This window comes from Pongo abelii, chromosome 13 (genome assembly GCF_028885655.2).
Source record: "Pongo abelii isolate AG06213 chromosome 13, NHGRI_mPonAbe1-v2.0_pri, whole genome shotgun sequence".
Classification (NCBI taxonomy): Eukaryota; Metazoa; Chordata; class Mammalia; order Primates; family Hominidae; genus Pongo; species Pongo abelii.
The window spans coordinates 123,638,859-123,663,998 of record NC_071998.2 but is presented as its reverse complement, the minus strand read 5'-3'; the positions used below and the strand labels follow the sequence as shown (position 1 = coordinate 123,663,998).

The 25,140-nt window shown below is 40.8% G+C and overlaps 1 protein-coding gene and 1 long non-coding RNA gene across 16 annotated transcripts in view; both read left to right on the top strand.

The window, feature by feature from the left end:
- SETX (senataxin) overlaps window positions 1–25,140 on the top strand; it is a 94,520-nt gene that overhangs the window by 29,236 nt on the left and 40,144 nt on the right. For all 15 annotated transcript variants that reach the window (XM_002820316.6, XM_009244979.4, XM_054520755.2 and 12 more), the window contains one exon: window positions 14,914–15,013. In XM_002820316.6, coding sequence (XP_002820362.2) covers window positions 14,914–15,013 — 100 coding nt within the window. The remainder of the gene's footprint in view (window positions 1–14,913; window positions 15,014–25,140) is intronic.
- On the top strand, window positions 6–12,854 carry LOC134759806 (uncharacterized). Its single transcript, XR_010136609.1, has 2 exons — window positions 6–8,159; window positions 10,872–12,854. It is a non-coding gene; the product is annotated as an uncharacterized LOC134759806 (long non-coding RNA).

Below are 25,140 nucleotides of genomic sequence, written 5' to 3'. Positions count from 1 at the left end.
GTTTCATTTGTGTGCCTCTCCAAACTTTTCAAGTTACCTCTTTACCTTGCTGAGTGAAAATGAGAGTATAGTTCAAAAGATCAGCCGGGCGTGGTTGTGGGCACCTGTAATCCCAGCTACTCGGGAGGCTGAGGCAGAGAATTGCTTAAACCTGGGAGGCGGAGGTTGCAGTGAGCCGAGGTCGCACCACTGCACTCCAACCTGGGCGACAGAGTGAGACTCCGTCTCAAAAGAAAAACAAAAAAAAAGTATTGTTAAATTAAAATTGGCCCTTTCGATTTAGATACTGGTTTTAGATTTCATGTTGAACAGACATTTGTGCCAGCCACTGTTTTAGATACTGGCAATACAGAGGAAACACTTTTTTTTTTTTTTAGGTGGAGTTTTGCTCTTGCTGCCCAGGCTGGAGTGCAATGGTGTGATCTTTGCTCACTGCAGCCTCTGCCTCCCAGGTTCAAGTGATTCTCCTGCCTCAGCCTCCCAAGTAGCTGAGATTACAGGCCTGCGCCACCAGGCCTGACTAATTTTGTATTTTTAGTAGAGAAGGGGTTTCACCATGTTGGTCAGGCTGGTCTCGAACTTCTGATTCTGACCTCAGGTGATCCACCAGCCTCGGCCTCCCAGAGTGCTGGGATTACGGGCATGAGCCACTGCCCGACTGGAAACACTTCTTAACTGCTCCTTGGAGCTGATAGACACGACTCTTAGTGCTAATATACTAAGTCCAGAGGTAACACAGAAGGAAATGTTTATTGATGCACAGGTAAAGGAAGACTTCTCAGAGGAGATAGTTTCCCTTCTGCATTTTTGTTTTTAAGTAAGAGACCTCTGCTGTAGTTTTCTTGAGGAGGTGGCAAAGGGTGAATTACATTGAACACAACTTAATGAATCCTAAATTTCTCTACACATCAGACTTCCCAGTTTCTTTCTTTCTTTTTTTTTTTTTTGAGACGAGTCTCGCTCTGTCGCCCAGGCTGGAGTGCAGTGGTGCGATCTTGGCTAACTGCAAGCTCTGCCTCCTGGGTTCACGCCATTCTCCTGTCTCAGCCGCCGGAGTAGCTGGGACTACAGGCACGTGCCACCACCCCTGACTAATTTTTGTATTTTTAGTAGAGACAGGGTTTCACCATGTTGGCCAGGCTGGTCTCAAATTCCTGACCTCATGATCCGCCCGCCTTGGCCTCCCAAAGTGCTGGGATTACAGGCGTGAGCCATTGCGTCCAGCTGCCAGTTTTTTACTCGTCACAGCAGCTGCTGTGTGTAACAGCCTCCCCAACCCCAGCACATCCTATTCTGGTTCTTCTCTCCTTCTTACTCAAGTAGAGTTGACAAACGATAAGATTCCCAGTTAAAATTTGAGAAAAACAGCAAATAATTCTTCAGTGTAAGCATTCAACTGCGTTTGGAAGGATTTTTGTGTGTTTTCAAGGCAGGTAAGAGGTGGGAGCAAATTTTTAGTTAATCCTCAAAAGAAATCTTCGTGATACAGTAATACTCTTAAAACCAACAATGTTGAGGTAAATAGTCATGGTTCATTAGCTTGATACATATTTGAGTGCCTAGTATGTGCCAAGTGCTCTTACAAGCATGGGAGATAAAGTGGTGAACAAGACAGATGAGGTCTCTGCCCTCTGGAAGTGACCATTTCAGATTGAGATAAAGACTCTAGTATGATCTAGAACAAAGGGGACAGGGCACTTTCTGGAGAGATCAGATAACCTCTATGAGCGGATGTCATTTATACTGAGACCCAGGTGACTAGGAGTTAACTGTGGGAAGTATGTTCCAGGCAGAGTGGAGTGCAAAGACAGTCTGGTAACAATAAGATTGGAGTGTTGGAGAAGGAAGTGTAATGTACAAAGGGATAAGTCTACAAAAGAAGAGAAGTGAGTTGTTAATACTGTACATGGCAAGATAAATGGCTTTTGTAAAGCTTGAGTCAACGTATCTTCATAAATGTACTTTATGTTAAATCTTTTGATCAATTTGTACCTCAAATTTTAGCCATTTTTGAGAGTTGCTTTATTATTTTTTTTCCTAAGGTACTTTTGTTTTAGCAGGAGTTGCTTTATTTTCGCTGGAAAGCACTAAATTGCTTAGAAGCCATTCATAACCCTATGAAGGGTAGACACATACTTTCATTTCCTAAGTTAAAAGATATTTATTAAGATTTATTTCCTTCAGGACATTTTTGTAGTCTCAGCTTTTTCAAAACAGAATGAGCACAAGTTCCATTTGTACATACACAGAGTTTAAAATAGTCAAAGATTTCTATCTGGCCCATTATAAAGAACATCAGGCACCCCTCATCCCCCCAAGTAACTATTTTCTGTTCTTAATGAGTCCTTTGGAAATTTCTTTACATTTTTCTTTATCTTTTTTTTTTTTTTTTTTCTTTTTTGGAGACAGGGTCTCACTCCTGTCCCCCAGGCTGGAGTACAGTGGCACAATTATGGCTCACTGCAGCCTCAACCTCTTGGGCTCCGGTAGTCCTTCCACCACAGCCTCTTGAGTAACTGGGACTACAGGCTCACACCATAATGTCCAGCTAATTTTTGTATTTTTAGTAGAGGCAGAGTTTTTCCCATGTTGCCTAGGCTGGTTTCAAACTACTGGGCTCAAGTCGTCCACCTGCCTTTGCCTCTCAAAGTGCTACGATTACAGGCGTGAGCCATCCCGCCTGACCCTCCTCCCATATTTCTGAATAACATGTCCATATTGTAACTCCTCGATTTTTCAGTTTTAGGCATTTCTATTTCCTGCTTCAGGAACTACCCCCGTTTCCAGCCCAACCCTTGCACACACCCTTCCTGTTCCCTCATCCTCGTTATGGGATTGTCTTGAAATTTTTAGATCCATTTTTGTTATTTTGACTATGTGAAAGATATCTTCAGCTAAGCCATGTAGTATGCTGTAATTGCCTTTCCATTTCCTTCCAAACTCTGTGTTTTCCTTGGATTTATTGTTTTATATGTTTATTTAATTTTCTACTTATCACTAAATTAATGCCAGGATGTCTTTTCTTGAATGTTTAAATCTCTCATGATCAGGTACATTAGTTAATCTATAAATTTGTTCTGTGTGTGGTGCATGATGCTATTCCTGAAATAGTAGTCCTTATCCTTGGGTTGGGTCTGTATCTCCTCCACCCCCGTCATCTTTCTTGGTTACTCATGTTAGTGAGGCCTGTCCTTTAGGCTTCCAGAGAAGAGGGTATATGAGAGGTACATTTTTGAAATCTTGCATGTCTTAGAATTTCTTTAATCTTCTCATTTTCTTTAATTTTTTCTTTCGTCTCATTTTCTTTTTGTTCTCCTTTCTTGGAGGCCACCTCAACTTTTCTCCCAAATCTGTTGAATTCTTTTTAGTGTATTTTTAGTTTCCTGGAACTCTTGTTCTCTGAATAGTCCTTTATTCTATTTCAGGGATGTGGTATTTTTTATTAGCTAAAGTTTATTAATGATAATTTTAAAGTTAGCTAAAAGTTTTTCTCTTTTTGCATGGTTCCTGTTTCCCCGGTTGGTTTTTTCCTGTTCATTTTAGTGTTTATAGTCCTTTCTATTAATTCCTTTTTTCAGGTGGTAATGATTTCTGGTGGTCTACTCACATTTAAGAACAGGAAACTAAAAAGTAGATTGGAATATTATTCATGGTAGCCAAAAAGTGGAAACAACCCAAATGTGTGTCAGTTGATGAATGGATAAACAGGTCTGTTCATACAATGAATGGAATATTATTCAGCCATAAAAAGAAGTGAAGATCTGTGTTCACTAATGAACCTTGAAAACATTGTGCTAACTGAAATAAGTCAGGGACAGAAGGGCACATGTTGTATGATTCCATTCATATGTATTGTCCAGAATAGACAAATCTGTAGAGACAGAAAGATGAGTAGTAGTCAGGGGAAGGAAGGAGGGGGGAATTGGGATTGCTGATAGGTACAATGTTTCTTTTGGGGTGACGGAAATGCTGTGGAATTAGGTAGTGGTGATGGTTGCACAGCATAGTAAATAAAACCATAGTACTAAAAACCAGTGAGACGTACACTTCAAAATGGTGAATTTTATGTTGTGTGAAATACTATCTCCATTTAAAAAATATTACTTTAAAAAGAATAAATTTGATTAGCAATAGGTTAAAAAAAGATGCTTAGGAAAATATGAAATCTTCAGATACTTTTACAAAAACGAACCCCTTTATGGTTGCACTCTGGAAGGCAAATGTGATCTGAAGGGCGCCATAGCATGGTAAAACCCAGCATTAGTTTCATTCTTCATGGTAAGGTTTTGTGCTTAGGTGCAGTTATAATCTGTATTTTGTTATATATATAAAAGATGAAAACACCAGAAGCTCTGAGTGAAAGGGTGGGCTTGTTGACCATTGGCACTTCATTAGGAAGCCCCACCCCACCATTATGTCAATCAATGTCTTTTTTTCTTTTTCTTTTTCTTTTTTCTTCAGACGGGGTCTCACTCTGTTGCCCAGGCTGGAGAGCAGTGGCACGATCTCGGCTCACCGCAACCTCTGCCTCTTGGGTTCAAGCATTTCTCCCGTCTCAGCCTCCCGAATAGCTGGGACTACAGGTGCACACCACCACACCCGGCTAATTTTTGTGGTTTTTTTTTTTTTTTTCTTTTGAGACAGTATCGCTCTGTCGCCCAGGCTGGAGTGCAGTGGCATGATCTCGGCTCACTGCAAGCTCCGCCTCCTGGGTTCATGCCATTCTCCTGCCTCAGCCTCCAGAGTAGCTGGGACTATAGGCACCTGCCACCGTGCCCGGCTAATTTTTTGTATTTTTTAGTAGAAACGGGGTTTCACCATGTTGGCCAGGATGGTCTCGATCTCCTGACCTTGTGATCCGCCCACCTCGGCCTTTCAAAGTGCTGGGATTACAGGTGTGAGCCACCGCGCCCGGCCCTAATTTTTGTGTTTTTAGTAGAGGCGGGGTTTTGCCATATTGGTCAGGCTGGTCTCAAACTCCTGACCTCAGGTGATCCACCCGCCTTGGCCTCTCAAAGTGCTGGGATTACAAGCGTGAGCCACCGCACCCAGCCTCTCAATGTCTTTCGTCTTTATTTTTCCTGTCAGGTCTCAGTTCCCAAAAAAGAATCGTCAAATATTTTACCTGGGAAACGTAGGCCTGGCAGGAAGCTGAGTGGGAAGAGGGCTGGAGTAGGAGTAGGGGACAGAGGAGAGGTGTTCAAGCATTCAGTGTATAAACATTTACTACTTTCTCTCTTTTTTTTTTTTCTGTATGGTATCCTCATCCTTGCTGTCCTCAAGGTCAGAGACTGCTTATCCTTTCTAGAGACAAAATCTCTTGTCATTTTTTGCTGGGACCAGGGAGGAACAGTTTCCCTCCAGCCATCCTTCTAGAGGTCTGTTGCTTCCCAGTTGGAGTTCACATTCTTGGGCTTGCTAAGTTAGTTCCATTCATCCCTCTGCTTTGCAGCTTCCAAAGTTTGGTTACTGTTGTCTCCTCTTCTGTCCTTTTTGTTCTAATTGGTCAATGCTGTTTTTTAAAATCTCTTTGGTGTTTTAGTGGGGTTTCAGGAGGGAAGGAAATGGTGTGTGTTCAATCTACTTTGAAGTTACACCTTTCTTTTTAACCATATGATTTCAACCGTCTTGTTTAAGCATTTCTGGTTTATACAGGCCAATAATTATTGGTGGTATTAAGGTGCCTTGTTTATTTATTTTTTTTTTTTTGAGACGAAGTCTCGCTCTGTCGCTCAGGCTGGAGTGCAGTGGCGCGATCTTGGCTCACTGCAAGCTCCGCCTCCTGGGTTCTCGCCATTCTCCTGCCTCAGCCTCCCGAGTTGCTGGGACTACAGGTGTCCACCACCGCGCCCGGCTAATTTTTGTGTATTTTTAGTAGAGACAGGGTTTCACCATGTTAGCCAGGATGGTCTGTATCTCCTGACCTCATGATCTGCCTGTCTCGGCCTCCCAAAATGCTGGAATTACAAGCGTGAGCCACCGTGCCCGGCCAATGCCTTGTTTAATTTTAGTTTTTAGTCTTTGTAATAAGCTGTGGGCTGTGGCATCAACTACGACCCTGAACCAAGAGTCACGCCCTATTCCTGTTGTAATTTGATGCAATTTTACTTTCACTTTGTTAATGAAATGCTATAGTGTGTACAGATTTTTTTTTTTTTTTTTTTTTTTTTTGAGAGGGAATTTCACTCTGTTGCCCAGGCTGGAGTGCAGTGGTGCGATCTTGGCTCACTGCCAGCTCTGCCTCCCGGGTTCACACCATTTTCTCACCTCAACCTCCCGAGTAGCTGGGATTACAGGCGCCCGCCACCAGGCGTCCGGCACCACGTCTGGCTAATTTTTGTTTTTGTATTTTTAGTAGCGATGGGGTTTCACTGTGTTAGCCAGGATGGTCTCAATCTTCTGACCTCGTGATCTGCTCGCCTCAGCCTCCCAAAATGCTAAAGTGCTGGGATTACAGGCGTGAGCCACTGCGCCCAGCCTAGACTTTTTTTTTGGGGATTACCAAATTTGGTTTATATCCTATTTAGAACCTGAAACATAGATTTAATTATTTGGTTATGTTTTATTGCAAGTGGAATGTAGTGACATTACGTAGAATTATCCCTCACGAAAGACAAATGAGAACAGATTCAGCTTTTAGAAATGAGTCTTTTGTATATTGATGTGACTGGAAGAAGAATTTTTTTTTAATCCTTGTATTTAACACATAAAAGTGTTAACTGGATACATGTTCACTGTTTTGCCAGGGGCCAATTTTTTGCAGTCAGTTGTGGCAAATGCTCTTTTATTTTAAAACTTAGGTGTGCTTTCTGTTATCTGCAGTCCTCTACTGTTGCCTCTCCTGTGTAGAGGTCATTGTAGGTTGCATGAACAGGGAGCAGGCAGGCAAGGAGTACCCTTAGGCACTAACTTAGTACCATTAGGCACTAACTTCAATTCTCAGTGCCCAGTAGGGAGCTGGCTGTATTTCTGTGGCTAATTTCTGACAAGATTGGGTGAATTTAGGGTGGTATGGCTATGGACGCTTTGGCTAATTTCAGATTGTAATCAGTTCTGTGAAGGAAGCAAATAGGCTGATATGATGAATTGTTGTGAGTGGCGATATTGGGAGGCTGCTCTTGAGACCTGGCTGACATCCAGAAGAAGAAAGTATTGTTCAGGAGGTGGGGTGGAATGTCAAGAATGTAATGCCATGAGATGGGAACTGAGTCTTAGGCTGGTATGGCCGAAGTGAAGTAGCTGATCAGGGGTAAAGAGAAATGAAATAAGATTGGAGAAATAAGAGCCAGATACAGCCCTGTAAGCTGCAGGTTGATATTACATTCTCAGTTCAGTGAGAAGGTACTGAAAGATTTTTATTTGGTTGGTCATTTAGACTGGGGGAATAGTAATAGTGACCAGTTTACGTTTTTTACACACCATTTGCTGTTGCTGTGGAGAGTAATCTTTAGAAAGGTAAGCATAAATGCAGTTGACCAGTCAAGGGGCTACTATAGTAGCCCAGGAGAAAGATGATGGTGGCGTGATTTGGGTGGGAGCTGTAGAAATGGAGAGGAATTCAATATATTGGGGGTAAATTTTGGAGAGAGTACTTAGAAGACTTGGTGATAGAATTGATGTGGGAGTTAAGAGGGAGGATGATTCTGAAGTTTTTGGCTTAAGCATCTGGTGAGATTGTGATGGTGCTTACTTGATGTCAAATGGTGATGGGCTAGTGCCCTCTCTTTTGGGAGTGACATTGCGGAAGCCAGGGAGTGTAGTTGAAGATGTTAAACTGATACACATTGTGAGAAACTCTGCGGCAGCCTAGGATGTGATTGGGTTCTTGGGATGGGAAGGAAATAGTAAGTAGAGCAGACTAGAATTCCTATAGATGGGAATTAAAGTAGAACATAATTTCTTAGGTTTTCCCCCTTTTTTCTTCCCCTCATTACCCTGGGCTAGAGTACTACCCTTATGTTACCTTGTGGTGCAGGGCAGAAAAGTTGGAACTAGCTCATGTCTGCAGTGGGTAGCATTAGAGTGGCATTGTATCCCAGCTCCTGTGAGGAGTAACTAACAGTGGATATAGTTGGATTGCTTGGTTCTTGAAAGTTCACTTGTTCCCTCCCATCCCTAGGGCTGAATTATTGTAACCAAGGAAGTCAGAATTCAGAAAGGTAAGTATCAGGGTAGACTTAGAGATTATAATACTGAAATGCTTACTCCCAGAGTTGTATCCCCATGACTCTCTACCCTACTCATCAGTAGAAATACAAAAGCTAGGTGGTGCTAGGCTATAGCCCCTTGTTCCTGCAGTGTTCCTTTGTAGCTGATGTGCCTGGTCTCCCTGGAGAGTATGAATTCAGAGGGGGAACATCTGCATTTCCAGTCTGAAGTGTAGTCACTATAAGAGAAAAGTAACAAACTGAACAACATGGAGCAGGTAAAGCAAAATTATTGGAATAGTCAGAATAAGATTTAGCTGTAAGCATATTAAATCTTCTCGAAGAAATAGGAGAGCATGCTAGAAACATGAAGCAAGAAGGAGAAACCATAAAGAACAACAAACAGGAGCTAGTTGGGGATAGAGGACACAATCATTAGAGAACTCAGTAAATGGAGTGGATAGTACGTGGATACAACTGAAGAACGTGTAGGCAAGCTAGAATGTCCACTCAGATCTCCCACAAGTTATCACGAAAGGATAGAAGCAGAAAATAGAAAAGAAAAAGCAATAAAGTGGATAGAGAAGTGTTAATATATGTGTAATAAGGATCTCGGAGAGAAAAAAAGTGATAAATTAAGACCAAGATTTTCTTAGAAATAGAGAAGGAGTTGAGAGTTGAGATTCAGAGGGCTTTTAATGCCAAGGGAATAAAACTGAATAAGTGTATACATAAGCAGTTATATGGAGACCTTTAGAATGTATTTAAAATCATAAGTTCCAGGAACAATGTTACCTGCCAGAAATAAAAGCTAGAAAGGTTTAAGATGAAAGAATGGAAAAAGATGGCCAGGTACAGTGGCTCATGCCTGTAATACCAGCATTTTGGGAGGCAGAGGCCAGAGGATCGTTTGAGCCTGGGAGTTTGAGACCAGCCTGAACAACAAAGTGAGACCCTGTCCCTTTAAAAAAAAAAAAAAAAAAAAGGAAAATGATACGGCAAACAAACATGAACCGAAGAAAGCTGGAGTTGCACTTTTACAATCAACATTTACTTTAACATGAGAACAATTCAGAGGGGCAAAGACACTAGATATCAGTAAAAGGAACAGTTACCCAAGCGTATATAATTGTGAACATGTATGTATATAATAATTTCAAAATGTACGAAGCAACAATTGATGGAACAGTTGTAGATGATGACAGCTGCTACAGATATTCAGTGATATAGTTCATAAAAATGACAAAAATGGAGCAATGAATAATTGGAAAAGACACGATTCTGATCATTTGCAGATGACCTACACAGAAACCCCAGTAGCATCAATATTTGGGCACAAGATGGATGTGCAAAAAAATAAGTAGTGTCCCTGTGTAGCAGCAATAGCCAGTTAGAAAATATGAAAGAAAATATCATGGTAACTGGAACTGCGTACCTGTTAGTAATTAGTCTAATGATGAATGCATGAGACATTTATGGAAAACACTTTAAAAGTATTTTAAAGCTGATAAAGGAAGATGTTTAGTCTTTTGTTCAAAATGGAGAGCTGCTATGTGCATGGATGTGATAGCTTCACATTGTAAAGATGTGACTTCTTTCTGAATTCATTTATAAATTTGATGTAGTTCAAGTTAAAATCCCAGCAGGATTGTTTTGAGGTGATTGATAGACTTATTTTAAAATTTGTAAGGAAAAGCAAAATCTATTATAATAAAGTCACTTTGAAAAGAACAGCATAACTAGGGCATGGGGGGAATGATAGTTGCTTTATCTGCTATGAGGCTGTTTCAAAGCCATAGTAATAGACACATATGAGAGTGGCATGGGGCCGGCAGATACCCGGAGAAACAGTGGGAAACCCTTTGGCTCCTAAGAAGGAACTCCTTCTTGCATATATGTCAATCTTAGATAAAACGAGATAAATAGGACATCACAAATCAGTGGGGAAAGGATGGATCGTTAGAGGAAACTGGCGTACTTCGTTGGGGAAAAAGCAAATTAGGCTAAGATTCGTACTTTATAGCACATAAACTTTGGTTAAATCACATATGTTTGGAAAGTAAAACTAAACGAAGAAAATATCAGAAAACATGTCAGTTTAGGTGAAGAAGGTAATCATAAAAACGTAAAAAGCATTAGCCACATTAATGGATTAATGAATATTAATGGATTTTATTCTGTCAAAGTTAATGTCTTTTTAGTGAAGGACTCTATATTTGGAGTTAACAGATGTGAAGAAGAGAGTTTTAAAACATTCCTAAACTGGCAAGAGATTAGTAGCTAAAACACACAAAGCAGTTTTGTAAATCGACAGCAAAAAACAGGGAAATCAGTAGAAGATGGACAACAAATAGACAGTTTGCAGAAAAGTTGGTGGTAATAAGTATATGAAGTATTACTGAAAGGAGGAAAGGAGGTTAAAATAACAGGTGAGCAAAAGTTTGTGGTCCTTTATGATCTAGCAGTTTCATTCCTGCGTAGCCTCACCAGAAGAACATATACACGTCTGTCTATGAGGGTTCTATGTCTTAAGATGTCATTTATAGGATATAGAGTTGGAGCTGGTTAAAAGGATGGATGAGTAAAATGAAGCCATTACATACTAAAGAGTACTATGTGAGTCAGTCCCAGAAGACTTAAAAGTTGGTTGAAAAAAACAACACCTAGTTTATGGTAGATTACTATTTGTCTAAATCTCACACGCACCCCTTCTGGATTTTTCAGTTAAACTAACACAGCTGTAGTGGATACCTAGGGTGGAGGTTGTCATGGAAGTGGAATCAGGGACAAAGGAGAAATCAAATGATGAGGGCCTTGCATAGACTCCTGACAGTGCATCACGAACCGGAGATTTGGATTAGCTCTACCTGAGATGGGTAAGGAAGAATAACAGCAAAGAGGTCATCATTGAGTTTGATGGGTGGACAATTTTTGTGCAGCAGTGGTTAAGTTGGAAACCAGATGTACAAAGAAGTGAATGGAAGGAGTGTTTTGAAAACATACGTATTGATTGGGAGCAGGAAAAAGGGGGCACTAAGCTGAATGGTCATTTGGCGACAAGGAAGGGTTTTGTGTATTGGTGGCGGAGTGTTCTTAGAGCGAATTCAGTGTGTATGCTGATGGGAATGAGCATTGGGCAGGAGGAAATTGATGCAAGAAAATGGAGAACTCTAGGAGTTGAAGTCCTCAAGGGAAGAGGGTTCCAGGACAGAAATCAGTGAGTTTGCCTTAGACTTTTGTATTGAAAGGGGACAGGACATGGAGATGAATGTCAGTTGCTTTGTCTGTCTTGGGGTTTGTGTTTGGCTGTCTTATGTAAGTCAAGGACAGTCTAGGTTATTGGGAGCCAGTGCTGCAGGAACTTCTTTTCCCCAGTGAAACAGCTGTTGTTTTAATAATGTAATTTTTTGGTCAGGCACGGTGGCTCACGCCTGTAATCCCAACACTTGGGAAGGCCACAGTAGGCGGATCATCACTTGAGATCAGGAGTTTGAGACCAGCCTGGCCAACTTTGGTGAAACCCTGTCTCTTCTAAAAATACAAAAATTAGCCGGGCGTGGTGGCACGTGCCTGTAATCCCAGCTACTCAGGAGGCTGAGGCAGGAGAATTGCTTGAACCCGGGAGGTGGCGGTTGCAGTGAGCCGAGATTGTGCCACTATAATCCATCCAGCCTGGGCGACAGAACAAGACCCTGTCTCAAAAAAAAAAAAAAAAAAAAAAAAAAACAATAAAAAATAATAATTTTTTTAAGGAGAATTTTCTTGGGGTCACACACACACACAAAAAACCCTCATTATAACCAAACAGTGTATTTAGTCTATGTGGAAGTATTTTTATCAAAACATAATATTAAACTATTTGATCTGAAAAATGTTAAATTACTAAATTATTAGGAACCTCCAGTTTTGTAGAATAATCTATTCTTAGTTACCGGGAAAAAAGAGAACTCAGACCTCCTTTGAAGATGAGGCCTAACTGGATATCTGTCTTTCCTGTCTGGAGTGGGAAGAAAAGGAACATAGTTTGCTTCTTTGAAGTGACAGTGCTTTGTGAGATTGTTACAACATTACCACTGACCTTTAATACTTGGAAAGCTAGCTAGGCTTGGTGGCTCACGTCTGTAATCCCAGCACTTTGGGAGGCCAAGGTGGGTGGATCACCTCAGGTCAGGAGTTTTGAGACCAGCTGGCCAACATGGTGAAACCCTGTCTACTAAAATACAAAATGTGGGCCGGGCACGGTGGCTAATGCCTGTAATCCCAGCACTTTGGGAGGCCAAGGCAGGTGGATCACCTGAGGTCAGGAGTTCGATACCAGCCTGACCAACGTGGAGAAACCCTGTCTCTACTAAAAATACAAAATTAGCCAGGCGTGGTGGTGGGCGCCTGTAATCCCAGCTACTTGGGAGACTGAGGCAGAAGAATCACTTGAACCTGGGAGGTGGAGGTTGTGGTGAGCCAAGATCGCGCCATTGCACTCTCGCCTGGGCAACAAGACCGAAACTCTGTCTCCAAAAAAAATAAATAAAAAGTGAGCCAGGCATGGTGGCACATGCCTGTATTCCCAGCTAATGGGAGGCGGAGGCGGGAGAATCACTTGAACCCGCGAGGCGGAGGTTGCAGTGAGCGGAAATGATGCCATTGCACTCCAGCCAGAGCAACAGGACTGAAACTCCATCTCAAAAAAAAAAAAAAAAAAAACTTGGAAGACCATTGTATATTCATCTCTGTTCAGTGTATTCTAAATGTTCTTATGTTCAGGGAGCTTGTTTTCTTTTTATTGTTTATTTTTTACAGCAGCTGACACCTTTTGAAAGGAGTATGTTTTCTAACGATCTGCATGATTTTTCATCCTCTGAACCTGGTTGATTACTTTTAACTTTGATAATGCTCTGATGGACCATAAGCATACACTTGTTTGTACTTTGAAGTTATTTCATTTCGTGTGAAACTACTAGCTCATGCAATTTATGATTTCTTAATTTCCCAGGGCCACATGAGTTATGAAACAGATAAACCTGTAACTGCATCAAATATACAAACCTGTGAATTATGTAGTATATTGAGTATATATTAATTAGGACTTTTTACCTAGCTAAGTTTCTCTTTGATAGCTCCAGAATTTCAGCTATCATTAGTCAGTCATTGTAGCTTGACTGTAAGAGATCCACTTAATCTCTGGCTCCTGGGGTTGCTGTAGAAGTTAATATTAGGCCCAAATGATTTCAGACTAAAAGTAGTTGTCCTCCTTTTTCCAAGATGGGAACTATTTAGGATCTTCTAGGTACTCTCAGGTAAATCTCTTGTGATAAAATTTTAGTGATCCATTTTTTTAATCTTTGTTGTACACACAAGGATGCATTTTAACAGCTTTATTAAGGTATACTGTACCATAAAATATACCCTTTTAAGGTGTATAATTGAATGGTTTTTTTAAGTAAATTTATAGTTGTATAGCCATCACCACAACCCAGTTTTAGAACATTTCTATTGACCTAAAACAATCCCTTCTGCCCATTGGTAGTCATTCTTCATTCCTACCACTACCCCAGGCAAACACTAATCTCTCGTCTGTCTATAAACCTGCCTCTTCTGGAAATGTCATATATATAGAAGTGTACGTATGTGGTCTCTTGAATCTGGCTCCTTTCACTTTATGTAATCTTTTTGAGGCCCATCCATGTTGTAGCATGTATTAATAGGCCATGGCTTTTTATTGCCAAATGAGATTCTATTGTATGGATATATTACATTTGTTTATGCATTCACCAACTGATGGACATTTGGGTTGTTTCCAGGTTTTGGTGATTGTAAATAATGCTGTGAACATAGAATGCACTTTTGATGATGATTCTATGGAGTTGCCTTACTGTAGGGTATTCTGGGTGATATAAACTGATCATGACTATCATGGTCCAGAGTCTGACCTTACTAGCAGATAACACAGATTCAGTATTGTTTTGTTCCCCTGTCCGTAGCATAACCCTTGTGGAGTCTTGGTTGGTTAACCAGTGCAGAAGCAGTTCAGCACCAATAGTCTTTGATGATAAGTTTCTTCAGAGGAACTGAAAGACTGTTTGTTGATTTAAATACTTAATGACTAACTGTTACGTTTAGACAAAACCCTCCTTAGGGTCCAAAAGGTAATATATTTGTTAGTTTTTTAAAAAGTGAAAGCTAATATGACTTTTTTATACTAGTAGTCTTCCTAAATTTGGGATTGGTAATAGTCTTATTTCTCAGAAGATCCTTAAGGGTACTTCTGAGTTTGGAGCTTTGACAGATTGGGAGATGGGTATAGAGCATTTTATGAACTGGCAGGATGACATGTTGGTGAGAAATCCCTAAGGTCTGCAACAAATCTAGGTCCTTTTGGACTTGTGAGCTAGCTGATCTGGTTGGGAAGTAGCATTCTACCGGAGCTGTCCAGCAGTACGTTATGCACTGCTGGAAATGCTCCACATCTGCGCACAGCAGAGCAGCCACAGGTGGCTGTTGAGCACTGCAAGTGTGACTAGTTTGAAGAACAGAATTTTTATTTTTTAACATTTTTATTAAATGTAAATAACCAGATGTAGCTAGTGGCTACTGAATTGGACAGGACAGTTCCAGATAATTTTATTTACCTGCTGCGAGTCAATTTTTAGTTTCTGTCACCTAGATTCTAGGTTCTGGATTTTACTGTTGCTTAACTTTGGAAGATGTTACTATTTAGCATCACTTTCCAGAATGTTGCTTTCTTAATTTGCTTTTGTGCTTCGTATAGGTGGCACAGGAATGGCTCAACTCTCCAAATAGAGAGAATTTCTATCAGTTGCAAGTACGAAAATTTCCTGCCGATTATATAAAATACTGGGAGTTTGCAGGTAAGTTTTTTCTTATGCAACTTGGAATATATGATGTAATAATTGGAGATTTCTAATTAAGAGGAGATAGCATTATTTGAATTTAGGGGGACACAAATTTTCTAAGCTAAACTTGTGACTTCTTAGAATATGCTTAAAGTCTTAATGAGGATAGTTACTGGAACAATTATGAATGTAAAATTTATGATTTTTTTCCCCACTCTGGTTAGAATACTACAGGCTGAATTGTCAGTGGGGGCTGGGAATGGGAGAGAGGGTGGGTGGAGGGATTTGGTGGGGGTGTTGCGTAATAGTCTTTACAGATTCTGAGTAAATCTTCCTGGCATCTGTCTTTTCATTTCATGATTGATCTGAACCACATACCACTTTTATATACTAGTTATAAATACACCAAACATTCAGAACTCTTTAAAATAAAATGAATAAGTCCTCTTTTTACCCCCAACCCCCATCCATCCTACTCTGTAGATGTGCTTAAAAAAAAAAATGAGGCTGGGCGCGGTGGCTCACGCCTGTAATCCCAGCACTTTCGGAGGCCGAGGTGGGCGGATCACCAGGTCAAGAGATCGAGACCATCCTGGCCAACATGGTGAAACCCCGTTTCTACTAAAAATGCAAAAATTAGCCAGGCATGGTGGCGGGCGCCTGTAGTCCCAGCTACTTGGGAGGCTGAGGCAGGAGAATCACTTGAGCCAGGGAGGCAGAGTTTGCAGTGAGCCGAAATAGCACCACTGCACTCCAGCCTGGCAACAGAGCGAGACTGTCTCAAAAACAAAAAAAACAAAAAAAAACAATAAACAACAACAACAATAATATGTTATATGTATTATGTACTGTATTCTTATTACAATAAAGCTAAAGAAAAGAAACTAAAATCATAAGGAAGAGAAGATATATTTATTCTTCATTAAGTGAAATGGATCATCATAAAGGTCTACATCTTTATCATCGTCATACTCAGTAGATAGATGAAGAGGAGGGGATTTGTCTTGCTCCCTCAGGAGTGGCAGAGATGGAAGAAAATCTACGAATTAGTGGACCTGTGCACTTCAAACTCATGTTGTTCAATTGTCAGCTGTACATTGAGATGCAATAGCCCAAAGCAGAAAGAAAGCAGATGTTTGGCGGGAACTTATCATTTTCACACATGGTTTAGTAACAGTGAGCCATTTTTATTAGGGAATGATGAGAACTGTCCTAAAATCTAAGTTCCTAGATACCAGCCAAGGGGCAGCCTTGCAAGCAGGTCTTTCGAAGGATAGCATGCCTGCTATGTTAACTCTTTTCTGCACAGCATGTTATGAATAATGCTACTGTGATCACCCATGTATCTCTTAGTGTTCTGAACGCATTTTTGTTCAGTTTATATCCAGAAGTAGATTGTGGAATATTAGGGTGTGTATAAGTTCAGCTTCAGTAAATAATGCCAAGCCTATTGTACAAAATTATATTCCACCAGCAGTGTATGAGAAGTTGCATTTTTCTGTGTCTTCAGCAACACATTTGTATAGATTGTTTTGAGATTTTTAGCTGTTGGGCTGTGTGTATTGATGGTGTTTTGTGGGCTTTTGTAATGTCCTCATTAGGGAGATTGAGCATCTTTTCACGTATTTAGTAGCTGTCTCAGTAACCTCTTTTGGAAAGTGCCTGTTCAAGGCTTTTGGTCATTTTCTGTTGTCTTTTTTTCAGTTGATTTGTAGGAGTTCTTTATATAATCTGGGTAGAAGTCATTTCCTCACTTTGACTTACATTCTGACTCTTTTTAGTGGTGTCTTAAAAATTTCTTTTTCATTCTTATTGAGAATTGCTTATTTGAACATAGTAAATACGTCAGTCTTTTATTGTCAGTGCTCTGTGTCCCGTTTCTTAAATGAAGAGTAAGAAATCTTTCTCTGCTGCAGGTTGCAAATTACATTCTCTTGCCTTCCTTTGCCCCCACCCCTATCACCCATGGATCAGGATCTCTCTTACCTTCTAGAACAAAGGTTGGCAAACTACAGCTTGCAGATCCACCTACCCCATGTATTGATTTTGTATTGCCCTAGGGTACGTTTTTTACGTTCCTTTTTTTTTTTTTTTTTTTTCTTAAATGTAGAGGTGGGGTCTTGTGCTGTTGCCCAGGCTGATCTCAAACTCCTGGTCTCAAGTGATCTTCCTGCGTCATCAGCCTTCTGAAGTCCTGGGATTGTAGGTGTGAACCACCTCGCCCAGCTGGTTTTTACGTTTTTAAAGCTCTATGAAAGAGAGTATGTAACAGGCATTATGTGTGGCCCCACAAGCCTATCTGGCCCTTTACAGAGGAAATTTGGGAACCCCTTCTCTAGAAGCTTTCTTGTTTTGTTTGTGACTGAGGCATGTGGGTTGGGTTCCATTTTTCTTTTTTCCCCCAAGTAGAGGTCTGATTATCCCAGTAGTATTTATTGAAAGACCATTTGTGCTTCACTGCACTGCTATGTTTGTCATGAGTCTGGAGTCCACTTAATGTCTGGGCATCAGTCTGTTCTTCTTGAGATCATTTGCCTACCCTTGGGCTCATATCACATTGTTTACTTAATCTAGCTTTATAAGACGTTTTAATAACTCATAGAGCAAGTCCTCCTACCTTGTTTTGTTTGTATGTTTGTTTTTTGTTTGTTTTGTTTTTTGAGATGGAGTCTTGCTCTGTCACCCAGGCTGGAGTGCAGTGGCGCGATCCCAGCTCACTGCAACCTCTGCTTCCCGGGTTCAAGCGATTCTCCTGCCTCAACCTCCCAAGTAGCTAGGACTACAGGTCCGCACCACTATGCCCGGCAAATTTTTGTATTTTTAGTAGAGACGGGGTTTCACCATGTTGGCCAGGCTGGTCTCAAACTCCTGGCCTCAAGTTATCTGCCCGTCTTGGCCTCCCAAAGTGCTGGTGTGAGCCATGGCGCCTCACCCCCTCCTACCTTGCTCTACTTTTTGAGTGCTTTGGCTATTCTTGGCCCTTTGCATTTCCATATAAATTTTAGAGGAAAAGAAGTGGAAATTTGGCAAGAATTGACAACTTTTAATACTTTCTAATTCATGAATAAGGTATATATCTTCAGTTATTTAGGTTAAATTTTTCTCAGTGTTTTATAGTTTTCTATGGAGAGGTTTTGCATGTCATCTTCGGTTAGTTTGTCATTTGTAACGATGTTAGTGACTATCTTTAAAAAATAAGAGCTTAAACATAACAGTCGTACCTAAAAAGTTACCAATAATCCCTTCATATCAATCAGTGTTCAAATTTTCAATTATTTCATAACACTTTTTTTCAGCTTAAGATCCAAAGTAGTCCACCCAATGGCATTGGTTGATAGGTCTTTTTAAACTAGAATTCTCTCATTTTCTTCCCTTGCAATTTTTGTGTTGAAAAAATTGAGTTAGTTTTATAGAGTTAATCATGGTCTGGATTTTGCTGATATTGCATCCCCTTGGTGGTGTTTAGAATGTGTCTCTGTCCTCTGTGTGTTTCCTATATATTGATACCTGGAGCTAGAGGATTGATCCAATTCAGGTAAATTTTTATTACTTGTTTTTGGCAAAACTATTTTATGGTTGGTGGTATGTTCCATCAGCAGCAGCAGGTACGTAGTATCTAGTTTCTTTTTCTGATAATCACAGCTGCTTGTACTTGGTCACTGATTTATTAAAGGGAGCAAAATGGTGATACTTGAATCATTTTATGTTAGCTGAACTACTTCTCTAGAGAGAAAATTCTCTACTACTACTATTTGGTTACTCAGTAGTATAGTTTATAAAGGAAAGGCAGTATAAATACTTGATGCTTGATCACTTTTCAGAATAATGAGTTTAATTCCCTAGTAGTCCAGGTGCGGTGGCTCACGCCTGTATTCCCAGCACTTTGGGAGGCTGAGGGGCAGATCACCTGAGGTCAGGGGTTCGAGACCAGCCTGACCAACATGGCAAAACCCCGTCTCTACTAAAAATACAAAAATCAGCTGGGCATGGTGGCGCATACCTGTAGTCCCAGCTCCTAGGGAGGCTGGGGCAGGAGAATCACTTGAACCCTTGGAGGCGGAGGTTGCAGTGAGCCAAGATCATGCCATTGCACTCCAGCCTGGGAGACAGAGCAAGACTCCATCTCAAAAAAAAAAAAAAAAAAAAAAATTCACTAGTAAGTGCCAGTGGTGACTGGTAAGCTTAAAAAAGAACTATGAGTGCATGGATTGGTATGCTTGTGTTTCAGTCCATTTCAGTCAGCTCATTCTAGTTGGCTCTGAGGCTATGTGCTATGACAAGATGTTCCAAGTTCATCATATATATTGTTTTTATCCCATAACTGAACTTACAGTTTTCTAAGGAGCCTTGCTATATTTTAGTTGAAAGCAGTATTTCAACACCAATCTGGGCATGCTATATGCTGTTAGTGGGTAATACATCTAAACATAAGGATACATAAAGATTGTAAGTAAAAGATAACCATGCATATCCAAATTAAAAAAAAACTTATTTATCTCTGTTAATATCAAACTAAATAGACATTAAGGCAGAAAGCATTATTATTGTTGTTGTTGTTATTATTATTATTTTTGAGACAGAGTCTTGCTCTGTCGCCCAGGCTGGAGTGCAGTAGCTGATCTTGGCTCACTGTAACTTCTGCCTCCCGAGTTCAAGCGATTCTCCTGCCTTAGCCTCCTGAGTAGCTGGGATTACAGGTGCTCACCACCACACCCGGCTAATTTTTGTATTTTTAGTACAGACTGGGTTTTGCCGTGTTGGCCAGGCTGGTCTTGAACTTCTGACCTCAGGTGACCCGCCTGCCTCAGCCTCCCAAAGTGCTGGGATTACAGGCTGAGCCACCACGCCCAGCTCAGAAAGCATTATTTGAGATAAAAAGGGAGTATTTCGGTTCAACAGAAGATATGACAATTCTGAATACATATACCTAATAAAATAGATAAAGAGCTGGGCACAGTGGCCTGTGCCTCTGTAGTCCCTGCTACGCGGTAGGCTGAGGCAAGATCACTTGAGCTCAGGAGTTTGAGGCTATACTGTGTTATGATCACATATGTGAATAGTCACTGCACTCTAGCCTAGGCAACATAACAAGATCCTGTCTCTAAATAAATAAATAAATAAAACTGATAGAACTAGAGTATACTTTTTACATATATGTGACTTTTGAACAATTAAATCAACAAAGATGAATTTTAAAAAGCAAACCTTAAAAAGAAATACAATTGAAGTAGGTGAACCTAATTATATTTTAAATTGGTCATATGTATAACCCACAGAGAAAAAAATGATACAAGTACTTTTAGAAATAGTAGACTCAGCTGGGCAGAGTGGCTCACGCCTGGAATCCTAGCACTTTGGGAGGCCAAGGCTGGTGGATCACCTGAAGTCGGGAGTTCGAGACCATCCTGGCCAACATGGTGAAACCTCGTCTGTACTAAAAATGTAAAATTAGCTGGGTGTGGTGGTGCACATCTGTAATCCCAGCTATTAGGGAGGCTGATGCAGGAGAATTGCTTGAATGCAAGAGGCAGAGGTTGCAGTGAACCGAGATTGCGCCATTGCACTCCATCCTGGGTGACAAGAACAGCCAAAATTTGTGAGATTTGTTGTCAGTAGTAGAACTGGCTTAGTATTGGTAGTTCTTAGATGATTTTGTGTATTGTAAAATAGAGCTAATGTATAAGAAAACTGGTGTTAGGAGGCAGGGTTCCCTCGTTATGGGAGAAGGGAGTTGCATGGGATGGAGTAAGGTGATGAAGAATCTTATGGGGTTGGATTTGCCTTGGAGGAATTAATTTTTTATTTTGAAATAATTGCAGATTTTTCAAAAAAATTGCAAAATTAGTAGAGTTCCTATAACCTTCACCAAGTTTCCTCAAATGTTAATATCTTACGTAAATACAGAACAGTGATCAAAACCAGGGTTTTATGTTGGTATAAACTAAGAGCTAATTAGACCTTATTCATGTTATACCACTTGTCCCACAAATGTCTGTTTTCTGCTCCAGGGTCCAATCTAGAACCACAAATCCCATTCAGTTGTGATGTCTTCTTAGTTTCCTTCAGTCTAGGACAATTAGGTCCTCATTCTCTCTTTGTCTTTCATGGCCTAAATGTTTTTAAAGAGTGCTGTCCAGTTACTTTGCAGAATGTCCCTCCATTTGGGTTTCTCTGATATTTCCTTGTGAGTCAAATTCAGGTTTTGCATTTTTGGCAAGAAAAGCATAGAAGTAGTTTGTGCTCTTCTCAGTCTGTCAGATCGGGAGGTACATGACGTTGATAAATTTGATTGCTGGTGATACTAACTTCCATCACTTTGTTAAGGTGGCGTCTCATGTTTCTCCACTGTGAAGTTACTATTTTTTCATTTGTAATGAGTAAATATCCAGTTTCTTGTCCTTTTTTTAAAGAATTCTTTTTCTTTTTATTTCTTTTCATTTTTGAGGTTTTTGTTCAAAATAGTTTTTTTTTTTTTTTTTTTTTTTTGAGACGGAGTCTTTCTCTGTCACCCAGGCTGGAGTGCGGTGGCACAATCTCAGCTCACTGCAAGCTCCACCTCCCCGGTTCACGCCATTCTCCTTCCTCAGCCTCCCGAGTTGCTGGGACTACAGGCGTCCACCACCATGCCCGGCTAATTTTTTGTATTTTCAGTAGAGGCGGGGTTTCACCATGTTAGCCAGGATGGTCTCGATCTCCTGACCTCGTGATCCGCCCGCCTCAGCCTCCCAAAGTACTGGGATTACAGGCATGAGCCACCGCGCCCGGCCCATAATAGTTTTTTATATCCCCAAATAAGTAGCTAATATGTTTAATTCAGTATTCTTTTTTTTTCTTTTTTTTTTTTTGAGATGGAGTCTCACTCTGTTACCCAGGCTGAAGTGCAGTGGTGTGATCTTGGCTCACTGCATTCCTGCCTCCTGGCTTCAAGCGATTCTCCTGCCTCAGCCTCCCAAGCAGCTGGGATTACGGCACGTGCCACCATGCCCGGCTAATGTTTATATTTTTAGTTGAGATGGGGATTTGCCATTTTGGCTAGGCTGGTCTTGAACTCCTGACCTCAGGTGATCCTCCTGCCTTGGCCCCACAACGTGCCTAAATTACAGGCGTGAGCCACTGTGCCCAGCCTAATTCGGTATTCTTTTCCTTCCCGGTTGTTGTTTTGGGGAGAATTTTCTTTTTCTTTTCTTTCTTTCTTTTTTTTTTTGAAACAGGGTCTTGTTCTGTCACCCATGCTGACGTTCAGTGGCGCAATCACAGCTCACTGCAGCCTCAAACTCCCAGGCTGAGAATTTTCGTTAGTTTGTTGGATCTCCATTTTCTTTTTGTAATCTTTACTTATGGATTTATTAATTTTATTTCTATTTCTGAGGTAATGAGATGATTTACACAATTACAAGTTCAGTGACACCCTTTTCTGCAAGTGTAGTGAAGTCCAGAGTTTGTTCCACTTTTGAGGGTCTTGCAGGACCCTAAATTTTCTCCCCTTTTGGTTCTACCTACAGTATGCAGTTATAAAAGGGTACTTCTCCCTTCTCTTGTCCCTCAGAAGCTTTGAGTTTCAAGTACTGCCAGTTCAAACCCCATGGACCATTAAGACCCTGCGCTGTATGCTGTATTCTGATTTTTGTCAGGATGCTGCTTTAGTGTTTTCACACTTGAGCTTGTCTTACCCTTCTCCTGGTAGATTTGGAGCTGGCTGAGGCTCCTGAGCTCTCTCTTTTTGAGACGGAGTCTGTTCTGTCGCCCTAGGCTAGAGTGCAGTGGCTGCAACCTCCGCCTCCCGGGTTCAAGCAGTTCTCCTGCCTCAGCTTCCCAAGTATCTGGGATTACAGGCGCCCCACCATGCCCGGCTAATTTTTGTATTTTTAGTAGAAACAGGGTTTCACCATGTTGGCCAGGCTGGTCTCAAACTTCTGATCTCAGGTGATCCACCCGCCTCGGCCTCCCAAAGTGCTGGGATTACAGACGTGAGCTACTGCGCCCATGTGGTGTTTTTAATTTTGGTGATTCGAACGGGTGTGTAGTAGTATGTCATTGTGGTTTTAATTTACTTTTCTAGAATGGCTAACAATGTTGAGCATCTTTTCACAGACTTACTGGCAATGTACATATCCCCTTCATGTATCTTCCATTTTTAGTAGGATTGTTTGTCCTCTTATTTTTACTTATTTTTCAGTTCTTTATATATTCTGGAGACAAGTTATTTATTATATTTATATATTGAAAATATTTACTCCTAATCTGTGGAATGCCTTTTAATTTTCCTAACAATATCTTTTGAAGAGCGAAAGTTTTGATTTTGATGGCATCCAGTTTATCAGTTTTTTTTCTTTCATGGTTCAGGCTTTTTGTGTCCTAAGAAGCATTTACCTAACCCACGGTCACAATTTTCTCCTTTTTTTTTTTCTAAATTTTATGGTTTAATTTTTGTGTTTATGTTGATGACCATTTCAATTTTATTTTTATATATGACGTATGTAAGGATTAAGGGTTTTTTTTTTTTTTCTTTTTTAAAGGTAGAAGTCAGACGCAGTGGTTCATACTTGTAATCTGAGCACTTTAGGAGGCCAAAACAGGAAGATCACTTCAGGCCAGGAGTTTCAGAGCAGTCTGGGCAACACAGCAAGACCCTGTCTGCACTACAGAAAAGTAAAAAAAAATCAGCTGAGCATGGTGGCACACACCTATAGTCCCAGTGACATGGGAGGCTGAGGCAGGAGGATTTCTTGAGCCCAAGTGTTCAAGGCTGCAGTGAGCTGTGATCATACCACTGCACTCCAGTCTGGGAGATAGAACAAGACGCAGTCTCTAAAAAAATAAAAACAATGTAAAAATAGGTGCTCAGTTTTAGTGTTACTTCTTAAAAAATGTAGCCTTTCTTATTGAATAACCTTGCCATTCAATAACTTGGCATGTTTGTCAGAATATCAGTTGATCTTGATTGTAGGTCTGCTTTTAGACACTGTTTTCTTTATCTGTATAGCTGCCTTCCACCAATACCACAGTCTCTTATTGTTGCTTTATAAAAAATACTGAAATTGGATAGTTTCAGTCTTCCAGTTTTGTTCTTTGTAAAAAGTTTCTTTTTATTGTCATCAGTTTTAGAATCAACTTGTCAACATTTATAAAAATGCCTGCTGGGTTTTTTTTTTTTTTTTGCTTTTTTTTTTTTTTTTTTTTTTTGAGACAAAGTCTCACTCTTGTTGCCCAGGCTGGAGTGCAATGGCATCATCTTGGCTCACAGCAATCTCCACCTCCCAGGTTCAAGCGATTCTCCTGCCTCAGCCTCCCAAGTAGCTGGGATTACAGGCGCCTGCCACCACGCCTGGCTAATTTTTGTATTTTTAGTAGAGATGGGGTTTCACCATGTTGGCCAGGCTGGTCTCAAACTCCTGACCTCAGGTGATCTGCCCGCCTCGGCTTCCCAAAGTGCTGGGATTACAGGCGTGAGCCACCACACCTGGCCTTTTTTTTTTTTTTTTTTTTTTTTTGAGATGGGTTCTTGCTCTGTCGCCCAGGCTGGAGTGCAGTGGCGCGATCTTGGCTCACTGCAAGCTCCGCCTCCTGGGTTCATGTCATTCTCCTGCCTCAGCCTCCGGAGTAGCTGGGACTACAGGTGCCTGCCACCATGCACGGCTAATGTTTTGTATTTTTAGTAGAGACAGGGTTTCACTGTGTTGGCCAGGATGTTCTCGATCTCCTGACCTCATGATCTACCCGCCTTGGCCTCCCAGAGTGCTGGGATTACAGGCATGAGCCACTGCGCCTGGCGGCCACCTGCTGGTATTTTTACTAGGATTGCTTTGACTCTAAAGATTAATTTGGGGACAGCTGACATTTTAACAGTATTAAGTCTTAGGCCTTGAACTTAGTACATTTCTTCATTTGTTTAGGCTGTCTTCAGTTTCTCTCAGCAGTGGTTTGTATTTTTCAGAGTATAGGGCTAGATTCAGCAGTTGGTACTGAACTTTATTCCAGTGCTTTCTCTGTTTTCCTAGTCCCACGTAGTTTACAACCATCTTTCCTCACTTGTTTGAAATGCGTAGAAGTTGCAGAATTCTTATATGTACAGTCACATGTCACTTGATGGGGATACATTCTCAGAAATGTGTCAGGCGATTTCATCATCATGCCAACATCGT